The sequence below is a fragment of the Rhinopithecus roxellana genome, chromosome 12, assembly GCF_007565055.1.
Source record: "Rhinopithecus roxellana isolate Shanxi Qingling chromosome 12, ASM756505v1, whole genome shotgun sequence".
NCBI classification, from domain to species: Eukaryota; Metazoa; Chordata; class Mammalia; order Primates; family Cercopithecidae; genus Rhinopithecus; species Rhinopithecus roxellana.
The window spans coordinates 13,127,510-13,139,672 of NC_044560.1; the positions used below are offsets into that span (position 1 = coordinate 13,127,510).

At 50.8% G+C, this 12,163-nt stretch overlaps 1 protein-coding gene across 1 annotated transcript in view; it reads right to left on the reverse strand.

Annotated features, from left to right (window-relative positions):
• Positions 1-12,163, reverse strand: part of MYOM3 (myomesin 3) — a 61,352-nt gene that overhangs the window by 16,387 nt on the left and 32,802 nt on the right. The window contains exons 19-25 of the mRNA XM_010355740.2: positions 11,202-11,328; positions 9,890-10,068; positions 5,466-5,580; positions 4,611-4,767; positions 3,117-3,226; positions 932-976; positions 88-224 (exon numbers count right to left, since the gene is read on the reverse strand). Of these exons, the coding sequence (XP_010354042.2) occupies positions 88-224; positions 932-976; positions 3,117-3,226; positions 4,611-4,767; positions 5,466-5,580; positions 9,890-10,068; positions 11,202-11,328 (870 nt within the window). The remainder of the gene's footprint in view (positions 1-87; positions 225-931; positions 977-3,116; positions 3,227-4,610; positions 4,768-5,465; positions 5,581-9,889; positions 10,069-11,201; positions 11,329-12,163) is intronic.

Consider the following 12,163-nt stretch of genomic DNA (forward strand, 5'->3'; position numbering starts at 1 on the left):
AGTACCAGCCCATGCAGAATCATGACCCCGTGAGGCCACCTCCCTGGCAGGGGAGCCTCACTTCAGGGATTGTGAGCACCCAATTACCGGAGAGCTGAAGATCTCCTTGTTGTTGAAGATTAGATGCAGCTCAGCGGCTGGAGATAACTTTTCTACTTCCAGCCAAAGCCGCACCTCTCCTCGTTCCAGGATGTCAACGTTCCAGCCGGAGATCAGTTTGATCACTGGGAGGGGCAGGATGGGAAGGGGGTGGGTTGGACCCCTTCTCCCTTTCCCGCTCCCTTCCAGCCCCACCTGGAGCACACCTTTGGCATCTGACATTGCAAAACGCTTAGAGAACCTGAAGGACACTCTGCTGGGTGGGGCTCAGAGGAGGGTTTTCCGAATGCCCACTCTGGATTTATTTAATCTCAGCAAAGCATTTCCTCTTCTAAGAGCTCTGGGGCTGCGGTTCTCAACCTGGCCGGGCATTGGATCCCCGAGGACTTTCAAAATCCCTAGCATCTGGGCTCCATCCTCAGAGATTCTGATTTGTCTGGGGCATGGCCTAGGTATTGGGATTAGGAAAGGTGCCAACATGGTTCTTTTGTGTAGCCAAGTGTGTGACCTCCCCTGCTCTAGGGACTGCACACACTGTCCCTAGCCAACGGAGGGAAGCAGAGGTTTAGAAGATCCCAAATCTAATGACTAAAGAGCCAATAATAGTAATTATAAAAGAGGGCAACGCCCACATTTCCCTTCCTCGCATCCCCTTTCCTGCTGCTCTTTTCCGTCTGTGAGCTTCCTGAGTGGTCTCTGACCTTCTAGCTCTGTGGTTCCCCCACCCGCTGGGGGTTGTTTCCTGGTCCTTGGCCTGACTCTGCTCTGCTCAGAACATGCCAGTGGGCCCAGTGGGGGGTGCACAAGGCTGCAGCTTGGACTGCTTGCTTACCTGGGTTTCTGATTTCATGACTCAGCTTCTTCAGCTTCTCCAGTTCTGGGATAGGGGGGAGTAAGGAAGAAACCAGAGAGAATGAAATATCCTGGCCAGGGGTGGGAGGCCCACAGGAGCCATCCAATGATCCTGTGCTGGGTCAAAGTTCCAAGAGACACCTCCCCCCAAGGTGGGGTCCCTTGGCTCCATAGGGGCCATGATGAATACTGTGGGCCTTTGCCCTGGGGCACTGAGGGTGATGCCAAGGCTGCTGCTCACCACCCTGAAGTTGCATCTTCTCCCTGTCCTTCAAGGCCTAGATCAAGTCTTACTTCCCTAGAGGAGCACCTACCATGTGCCTGGTTCTGCATACTTCATTAGTCCTCTGCATGCTGTGGGCTGAGTATTACTGTCTGCCTCTGGTCACTCTGGGACCACTGGTGCCAGGGCCTCATTGCTCACCCCTGTCATATGCTATCTTAGCGTCCCTGGGTCCGGACCACACCGAGCACTGTAGCCCAGAAGTCTCAGATTGTTCTAGAATGCTGTCTTATTTGCTGTTTCTTCTTCTTCGTCTTTTCTTTTTTTTGAGACAGAGTTTTGCTCTTGTTGCCCAGGCTGGAGCGCAATGGTACGATCTGGCTCACTGCAACCTCTGCCTCCAGGGTTTAAGCGATTCTCCTGCCTCAGCCTCCCAAGTAGCTGGGATTACAGGAGTGTGCCACCATGCCCAGCTAATTTTTGTATTTTTAGCAGAGACAGGGTTTCACCATGTTGGCCAGGCTGGTCTTGAACTCCTGACTTCAGGGGATCCGCCCGCCTCAGCCTCCCAAAGTGCTGGGATTATAGGCCTGAGCCACTGCGTCCCCCCTGCTGACTGCTTCTTTGTGTTGCCTCTTCTGCTAAAGCGAGCTCTGAATCTACGTGAATGTCTTGTACACAGTAGGTGCTCGGTCAATACGGACTGTGTGGATGAACTGGCGGGGCAGAGCCCACACCTCATTTTCTCTAGTAAGCCCCAGAATCCTTAACACAATGAGTCTAGATTCATGGCAAGCACACGGCAAACAAAACCAAAAAACACCGTCATTTTCATGGATGGCTTTAGTTTGCATAGAATCATCGGATTGTATCTGCATAACAATATTGTTTCAGGTGGGAGCAGCCAGGGATTATAATCCCTCTTTATGGGCGAGAAACTGAGGCCCAGGAAGGTGGCATGACTTGTCCAAAATCAGCCAGCAAATTATGGAACCGGAATTGGAACCCGGGTCTCTCTGGCTTCTGCTTCTTAACAAAATCAAAAGGCCTCATGTGCCACGAGCAGGACAGACAATAGGCAAAGGCTGTCCTGGTTGCTACAGAGGGAGCAGAGCATCTCATTGGCTGTGAGCACAGGCTTTGGTTCAGTTTAATTTATTAAATATGGATGGTCCTTTAGACGTGGTATTCACTCTCTGGTTACCCACAGTCCTCAACACTCCCTATTGTCACCCCGTTTCTCAGACCAACTGCTGTTTGCAATTTATCATCACACTTGCACTGTTGTTTTTGGGGGCCACAGAAAGAAACAAAAATAATTCTAGTACCTTTGCTTTTACCAAAAGTGGGAAAACAGGCCGGGCGCGGTGGCTCACGCCTGTAATCCCAGCACTTTGGGAGGCTGAGGCGGGCAGATCACAAGGTCAGGAGATTGAGACCATCCTGGCTAATATGGTGAAACCCCATCTCTACTAAAAACACAAAAAATTAGCCCGGCGTGGTGGCAGGCGCCTGCAGTCCCAGCTACTCAGGGAGCTCAGTCAGGAAAATTGCTTGAACCCAGGAGACAGAGGTTGCAGTGAGCCGAGATCATGCCACTGCATTCCAGCCTGGGCGACAAGTGAGACTCCGTCTCAAGAAATAATAATAATAAGTTAAAAATAAAGAAGTGGGACAACAAAAGAGAGACCAGAAAAATGTAAATTTCACTGGGCAGGGATTTTTGTCTGTCGAGTACACTGATGTAATATACAGGGCCTACCTGGCCTGTGGCAGGTACTCAATAGGTATCTATTGACGGAAAGAATGGGTGGGTGAGGGCCTACTTCTCTGTGGAAATGGCCACTTTACTTATTTTGGTTGCTTCTTGCTGACCTCTGTGGGCATTTGTGTTTGGGACTCTCTCTCTGGGGAGGTGGCAGGGAGGGGGCAGGAGCATTACCTTCCTCGGTCAGCGTGTGGCTTGCGGAGATGTCTTCATCGTCATCAGTGACTATGACTGAGTAGGTGCCCAAATCCTCGAGGCCAGGTTCTTTCAGGATGACCTTGGACCTGGCAGAGAGAGGAGAGCAGAGGCTCTGGGAGGAGCTCCTTAGTCTTGTGCACTAGAGGCCTGGGAGCCAGGGAATCCAGGTTGCCTCTGGTGAGCCTGTACCACAAACAGACCCTGGCCAAGTCAGGAAGCACAGGCAGCTGCCTCCTTCTAACCTACCTCCTCAGGGTCCCCTCAGGGTCCCACCTTCAATGGTGCCATTATCTGGGCTCTCTGGCACTGGGTCTGCACTGGTCACACCACCCTGACCTCCTCCAGGGCTTGAGGCATAGGCTTTATGCCTTGCTGGACAGAGCTGAGGCCATGAGCCGCTGGGGGAGGAGTGAGACATGGGGGCATTTGACAGGGGTCCTTGTGGTCATCTGGTCCAACTCTACATGCTATAGATGAGGAACCTAAGTACAGAGAACTTGTAAGAGCAAGTCCCTGGCACCCAGGTTAGAAACCAAGTCCTCTTTGAAGGTCTCCTCGAAGGTACTGAGTTAGGGGCACATATAATTCCCTACGGAAAAGGAATCTCCAAAAGAACAGTGCCATTGGCTGAGTGCAGTGGCTCAAGCCTATAATCCCAGCACTTTGGGAGGCTGAATGGGGAGGATTGGTTGAGCTCAGGAGTTAGAGACAAGCCTAGACAACAAGTGAGACCCCATCTCTACAAAAAATACAAAAATTAGCTGGGCATGGTGACGTGTGCCTGTAGTCAAGCTACTCAGGAGACTGAGGCGGGAGGGTCGCTTGAGCTTGGGAGGTCAAGGCTGCAGTGAGCTGAGATCATGCCATTGCACAGCCTGGGCAACAGAGCAAGACCCTGTCTCAAAAAAAAGAAAGAAAAGAAAAGAAAAAATAGCACCATTGCAGTCCCATAAGTGCACTCTCTACTCTTCTCACTAAGGTTGCAGTCAGCATCCTCAGAGAAAGACCGAGCAGCACCTTTCAGCCATCATCGATGAGTCCTGCCCCGTGGTCTCAGCCGGGAGTGTCTGCCAGCTCCTCTGACAGTATTTGGGTCTCGTTGAGCAGTTGTTTCTCCTCTCGCCTCACTTACTTGTTTTTTTTTTTTGTTTTTTGTTTTTTTTTTTTTTTTTTGAGACGAAGTCTTGCTCTGTCGCCCAGGCTGGGGTACAGTGGCCGGATCTCAGCTCACTGCAAGCTCCGCCTCCCAGGTTCATGCCATTCTCCTGCCTCAGCCTCCCAAGTAGCTGGGACTACAGGCGCCCGCCACCTCGCCCGGCTAGTTTTTTGTATTATTTTTAGTAGAGACGGGGTTTCACTGTGTTAGCCAGGATGGTCTCGATCTCCTGACCTCGTGATCCGCCCGTCTTGGCCTCCCAAAGTGCTGGGATTACAGGCTTGAGCCACCGCGCCCGGCCTCGCCTCACTTACTTGTTAACTGTATCCTCGATCTTGACCCTCTGGGGGTCCAGTGGGCCCTTGTAGTCTTTAGACCACTGAAACTCTGAGGAGTCGGGGGCTTCAGGGGCTTCGAAAGCCAAATAGATAAAGCCCTCTTCATCCACACCAACCTCGATCTCATGGGCACCTGAAGGCGAGATCCAACAGAGGGCAGCGGATGTTTATGCATAATAAACCAGGTCACATCCCTCCCCTGCTTAAACCTCCAGGGCCTGCCCGTTGCTCTTAATAATAAATTTGACTCCTTGCTGTGGCTGCCAAGGCATTGCATGATCTGGCTCCTTCTCACCTCAAATGTCACCTCTTCAGAGAGGCCCTCCTTGACTGCCCTAGCTAAGCAACCTTGCCCCATCCTATCATCCTGTATTCTTTCTTTTATAATAAAGCACTTATCTCTATCTTAGATCGCTTTCCTCATGCAATAGTTTACTTGTTTACTGCCCTCTGCTCCCCCCACTCCTACATTAGAGCAGGGATCTTACTCTCTCATTCACTCCTGTATTCACAGTGCAACGTGGGCATCACCAAATATTTATTAAATGAATGAATAATTAAAAGAATGGAAAGAGAATGTGCTTTATAGTTAGTTGGGAGAGGTGAGTGATTCTGTCATATACCAGCATGTGACCTGGTTGATCTTCTCTGAGCTATAATAAAATCAGTCTCAATGTGGGATGATGACCCCTCCCTCAGGGGCTTGCTGGAGGGCCAGAGAAATGTGAGGGCCTAGCACAGCATCAGGCTTCTCCCAGCTTCCCTTGAACTCCACCCGTCCCCAACGGTGTAGCCCAGCGGCAGAGCTCTGGCCTCTCCGGCCACCCCTACCTGGCTTGTCCTCCAGGAGCACAGGATCGGTGGGCATGGACGGTTGCCCCAGACCAGCCGAATTCATGGCCTGTACCTGGAACACGTAACTCTTTCCTGGCTGCAAGTCAGAAACCTGAGGGCAGAGGGCAAGAACCAGCACTGAGGACAGCAGTGACTTTTCCAGGCCCCAGGGTGCAGGGAACCACTCGGGGAGCCACTCTCAACAAGAAAACTCCCTCCCTTCTTGTGTCCCTCATCTTTCCATGTGACAAAGACGGCCGTTCAACACCTGGCGATTGTCTTTGCCATCCTTTTCTTGGGCTCTCTCCACCAATCACCAGGTTCCATCTGTTTTATTTCCCTAATGTTTCTTTTTTCTTTCTTTCTTCTTTTTTGAGACAAAGTTTCACTCTTGTCACCCAGGCTGGAGTGCAGTGGCACAATCTCTGCCCACTGCAACCTCTGCTTATCTGGTTCAAGCAATTGTCCCGCCTCAGCCTCCCGAGTAGCTAGGATTACAGGCACTCACCACCACGCCGGGCAGATTTTTGTATTTTTAGTAGAGACGGGGTTTCACCATGTTGGCCAGGCTAGTCTCGAACTCCTGACCTCAGGTAATCCACCCGCCTCAGCCGCCGAAAGTGCTGTGATTACAGGTGTGAGCCACCACGCCCGACCTCCCTAATGTTTCTTAAATGTGGCCACTTTCCTCCAGGTCCCATCCACAGCCATGATTGAGGCTTTGTTTCTCCTCACCTGGGGTAGTCCAGCAGTTTCCTAAAGGGCGTTTCTGCCCTGGGACCCTTCTCTCCAAGTCTATCTCTGCCGATCTCATGGTGTGTACATCTTTTAGTGGCCTTCAGGGTCAAGTTCAAATTTCGAGGTTGAGTACCTAGAGTCTTCCTAACCTGGCCTTAGCCTGTTGTCCTCTTGTCCCTCCATCTGTCCCCTTCACGCCACAGCTCTCTCAGCATCCCCACATCCATCACACCATTTCACACCTCCCTGACTTTGCCCTTGCTGAGTGCACTGCCCGGAATGCCGTCCTGCCTCCCTCCTGGCTCACTCCACTGTAGCCTGTGCTTCATCACTCCGTTTCGGCAGATGCGTGGATTCCAGGAAACACCTCTCACCTTCTCTTTTGAGCATCCAGAATTCCTGAGACCCCCTCAATTGCAACATTTATCACACAGTATTATTATTGCCTGCTACCCAACAACTGTGACTTATTTAGTTTCTCATGCCCAGGAATTGGTCCAGGCCTGGCATTAAAGCAGGTGTGAAGAAATGTTTAGCCAGGGGCTGACTGACCGAATGGTGGCCAACAGTCCATATGCAGAAGCCAGTGCCAGGTCACCAAGGCTGTCCTGCCCTGGCCTGGGCCAACGTACATGCGGAGGGGGTGAGCCACTCATATAGGTGAAGACCTCACCTATATGAGGTCAGGAGACCTCAAGGTCTCAGCAGAGTCCCCGGGCTGAGGCTCGTCTTCCCTGATTCTATCTGAGGTGGCTTTAATTTCATTTTTTGTAAAATGAAGGTATTTTACTTTTTTCCGATTATAAAAGAAATACACACATGTTGGGAAACATTTTAAGTGACACAGCACAACATGCCATGAAGGACTAAAGCACCCGTGGCAGGCCCTCCCCCAGACATGACCAGAATGAACCATTCGGTAAAAATCTTTTTTTTTTTTTTTTTTTTTTTTTTTAAGATGGAGTCTCGCCCTGTTGCCCAGGCGGGAGTGCAGTGGCGCAATCTCAGCTCACTGCAAACTCCGCCTCCTGGGTTCACGCCATTCTCTTGCTTCCGCCTCCGAAGTAGCTGGGACTACAGGCGCCCGCCACCACGCCCGGCTAATTTTTTGTATTTTTAGTAGAGACGGGGTTTCACCGTGTTACCCTGGATGGTCTCGATCTCCTGACCTCATGATCCACCCGTCTCAGCCTCCCAAAGTGCTGGGATTACAGGTGTGAGCCACTATGCCCGGCCAAGGTAAAAATCTTTTTAGAGATTTTTTTTTTTTTTTTTTGAGATGGAATCTCACTCTGTGGCCCAGGCTGGAGTGCAGTGATGCGATCTCGGCTCACTGCAACCTCCGCCTCCCAGGTTCAAGTGATTCTCCTGCCTCAGCCTTCTGCGTAGCTGGGACTACAGGCACGCACCATCACATGTGGCTGATTTTTGTATTTTGTTGTAGAAAAGAGGTTTCACTATGTTAGCCAGGCTGGTCTCGAACTCCTGACCTCAGGAGATCTGCCTGCCTCGGCCTCCTAGAGTGCTGGGATTACAGGCATGAGCCCCCACCGCGCCTGGGCAAAATCTTTTTAGACTTTTCCAAGGACATAATCCAGGTAGAAACAGGACATGCACCTATCCTATTTGTTAGTATCTTATTCTTTCCCATTGTGATGGGCTTCTTGAGCCAGCCTTCTTTCCTCCGGCTGCTCCCTCATGGAATGTTGATGAATGGGCTTGAAAACTGCGTATCTTCCTGCCTGCTGGGGAAAAGCACCCAGGAAAACGGGCTGGAGAAATACTTCACCTTTCCCTAGGGCTGCAGAAAATGGAACCTAATCCACATCACATTCTTACAAATATTCCTCAAATAAAGGAGGCCCTGAGACATGCTGGCCCTAGGTGTAGACACGATGGCCTGTGAAAGTGGCCTTCAGTCACCTGGAAGTCTAACTCTGATTGGTCGTCTAAGGTAGTAATTTGTGTCTGCTAATAATGTTTCAAGTGACATCTTTGTTTCCTGACATGTCTAAGTATTTGTGAATTGTCTTGGTTAGGCCCGGAGAAGACACTTTGTGATTTCCTTACCTCCCGCACGTGTGGAAGTTAAAGCAACCACCACTCCAGAACAAAACCAGTGATTCTGCTAGACTTCTCATTCAGCCAACGATTCTAGAGTTTGTTTCTCATTTAAATTAAGGAACATGTAGCTTCAGCCTCCCAAAGTGCTGGGATTCTTGGGGGCTCTAAACAGTTCTGTTCAAGGTGAGTCTGCACTGGAAAATGATCTGGATGGCTGAGGCAGGGGAACTTGAGACCTCTGTCAGTCTCAAGACTGAGACTGGGGCATTGTCCCTGTCTCACCTGGCTGACAACTGGCTGGGGCATTGTCCACTCTTTGCACTCATGCATACATGTTTATTTATCCACGTTATATATAACATGTTATATATATTATATGCTATTCACATATAAATATCCTACTCTGTATTCTGCTTTGTTTTTCTTAGCCACATAGGATGGATACCTTTTTGTGTTAATACATGCATGTAGGTCCACCTCATTCTTTTTTTTTTTTTGAGACAGGGTCTTGCTCTATCCCTCAGGCTGGAGTGCAGTGGTACGATCACGGCTCCCTGCAGCCTGGACCTCTCTGGGCTCAGGTGATCCTCCCACTTCAGGTGATACTCCCGAGTAGCTGCGACTACAGGTGTGTACCACCACACCTGGCTAATTTTTTTTTGTGTGTAGAGATGAAGTTTCTCCATGTTTCCCAGGCTGGTCTCGAACTCCTGGGCTTCAGCAATCCTCCCACCTCGGCCTCCTCAGAGTGCTGAGATTAAAGAAATGAGCCACCATGCCCTGCCCATCTCCATTCTTTATACTGTCTTGTTCTTTTAACTGCCTTATTTATACTGCCTGGCACAGGATTCTACTTTTAAGGTACACTGTGATGAACTTAAGCAACACCCCTACTAATGGATGTTTCAGTTGTTTCTGGCTTGGGCCATTATAAACAAGGCTACAAGAAGCATCCTTATCCTTAGATCTTTGCACATTTGCCTAATTACCTTTTTTTTTTTTTTTTTTTTTTTTTTTTTTTTTGAGACGGAGTCTCGCTCTGTCGCCTGGACTGGAGTGCAGTGGCCAGATCTCAGCTCACTGCAAGCTCCGCCTCCCGGGTTTACGCCATTCTCCTGCCTCAGCCTCCCGAGTAGCTGGGACTACAGGCGCCCGCCACCTCGCCCGGCTAGTTTTTGTATTTTTAGTAGAGACGGGGTTTCACTGTGTTAGCCAGGATGGTCTCGATCTCCTGACCTCGTGATCTGCCCGTCTCGGCCTCCCAAAGTGCTGGGATTACAGGCTTGAGCCACCGCGCCCGGCCTAATGACCTTTCTATAATTCAATACCAGAAGCAGAATTCTGGGCTCAAGGCGTATGCATGTGCAAATGGTGATATACCTGGCTGATAGCAAGTGAGTCTTTACGGAGGCGCCTGCCTAGCATGGAGCAGGACATGGGCACCAGCCAGCCAGACCTACCTCCAACTTGCTGTGTGACCCTAGGTAAATCGCTCTTCCTCTCTGGTCCTCTGCTGCCATTAAGTGAGGGCAACGATGTCTGGAGGTCATTCCAGCGCTAATGTTCTAGTGGCAGGGAAGGCTCGGGGCCAGTGAGAAGATGAAGGCATAAGAACTTACCCTCAGGTGGGTGCCAGAGATGGGGCCCGGGGTGACTGGCTTCCACTGCTCAGAGCCTTCCTCCTGGAAACTGACGTGATAGCCTGTGACAGGCCCAGCTCCCGTATACAGTGGGGGCTCCCACTGCAGCATCAGGGATGTGGCTCGCACCTCGGACACCCGTACATCGTACGGGGGGCCTGTGACAAATGAGAGATGGGCAGAGATGTGTGAGTTGGGCAGCCAGGCAGCCAGCCAGGTGGGTAGCAAGCCCAGCAGTCAGTCAACAAGCTTGTCAATCCATCAGTTACAGTCAAGCCAGGAAGGGCCTGCTCTGGGTGTCGCCAAGCCCAGGCCAACCTTGACATCATGACAAAGCTTGGCTCTGGGCCTGAAACAGGGTTCACTTTTCAAAATGTGCTCAGCCTCCCCTCCTCCTAGTAGCTTCCCTGACCTTCCCCATCCCCATCCCAGACAGCATTAATCCTTCTAAAGTGCTTCAGTGTTTAGCATGGGGGCCAAGGGTGTAACTTCTAGAGTCAGACCTCTGGGGTTCATGTCAAAACTCCACCTCTTCCAGATATGTGGACTTTGGGCGAGATACTTAGCCTCTTTGTTCCTGTCCCCCCATCTGTAAAATGGGGATAATAATAGCTCTTGCAATATAGTGCTTTTGTGAGCATTAGTGAGATAATTTATGAAAAGTGTTTGGTACCTAGTAGGTATCCAATAAATATTAGTTGTTTATAATTGTTGCTGTCAAAAGCATCATACATTTTAGTTACCTGCCACTCAGGTAGAGGTTTTGTGTAGAAAACAGAACTGAGCTGAACAAAATGATGGAAAAGTGTGATTCTCCTTCCTCAGTGGGAGGTGAGGGGCTCATTTGTGAGAAGGCTTACAGGGTTAATGGGAACAGTGGGTAGGGTGGCCAACTGTCCATTTGTCCAAGACTAAGAGGATTCCTGGGACATGGGATTTTCAGTAGTAAACTGAAAATCTCAGGCAAACCAGGACTAGCTGCTCACTCTAGCAGTGCACCTTTGGGGCTGGATATTGGTCTATGTCCAGAAGCAGGCAGGGTCTCGAGTTGGGAAATAGTTTGTGCTGGGCCAGTTGATGGCCCAGATCAGGGGTCCTTTAAAACAGGCTTAGGACTCCATTTGTGTCAGGAATTATAGAGTGAGTTTGTGGAAGGGCCAGAGGCCTGGGGTGCAGGACAAACAGTGCAAGCCTGAATGCACAGAGGAGTGCTGCGGCCCTCATCTCATTGGGTAGGTTTGGGGAAGGAGGGAAGGGTAGGCACTGGACTTCAGGCCTGCAGGCCTCTCACCTGGCTGGGGCATTGTCCACTCTTTGCACTCGAACAGGCTGCTGGGTGCCGACAGCTCGCCAACACCTGCCCAGTTAGCAGCCCGGGCACGGAACTCATAAAAGTGGCCTTCACGAAGGTCACTGACCTTGAAGAGCAGAAACGCAAACTGTGAGGCTGAGGCTGGGGGAGGGATGCGGAGCGACTCAGAGCAGGAGGTCTGTGGGGGCTTTGGTTTTGTGTTTATTTATTTATTTATTTATTTTTGAGACGGAGTCTCGCTCTGTTGCCGGGGCTGGAGTGCAGTGGCCGGATCTCAGCTCACTGCAAGCTCCCAGGCCTCCCGGGTTCCCGCCATTCTCCTGCCTCAGCCTCCGGAGTAGCTGGGACTACAGGCGCCCGCCACCTCGCCTGGCTAGATTTTTGTATTTTTTAGTAGAGACGGGGTTTCACCGTGTTAGCCAGGATGGTCTCGATCTCCTGACCTCGTGATCTGCCCGTCTCGGCCTCCCAAAGTGCTGGGATTACAGACTTGAGCCACCGCGCCCTGCCTGTGTTTATTTTTTGAGACATGGTCTCACTTTGTCACCCAGGCTGGAGTGCAGTGGCATGAACATGGCTCACTGCAGCCTCAACCTTCTGGGCTCATGCAGTCCTCCCGTGTTAGCCTCTCGAGTAGCTGGGACTACAGGTGCGTGCCACCACACTCAGCTAATTTTTGTATTTTTTGTAGAGACAGGGTTTTGAACATGTTGTAGACTGGTCTCGAACTCCTGAGCTCAAGCAATCCACCCGCCTCAGCCTCCCAAAGTGCTGGGATTCTTGGGGGCTCTAAACAGTTCTGTTCAAGGTGGGTCTGCACTGGAAAATGATCTCGATGGCTGAGGCAGGGGAACTTGAGACCTCTGTCAGATTCTGTCAGACTCCAAGACTCAAGCACTGCCCTCCGGTCCCTGCTAAACCAGTCATGACACAGGCTGGGG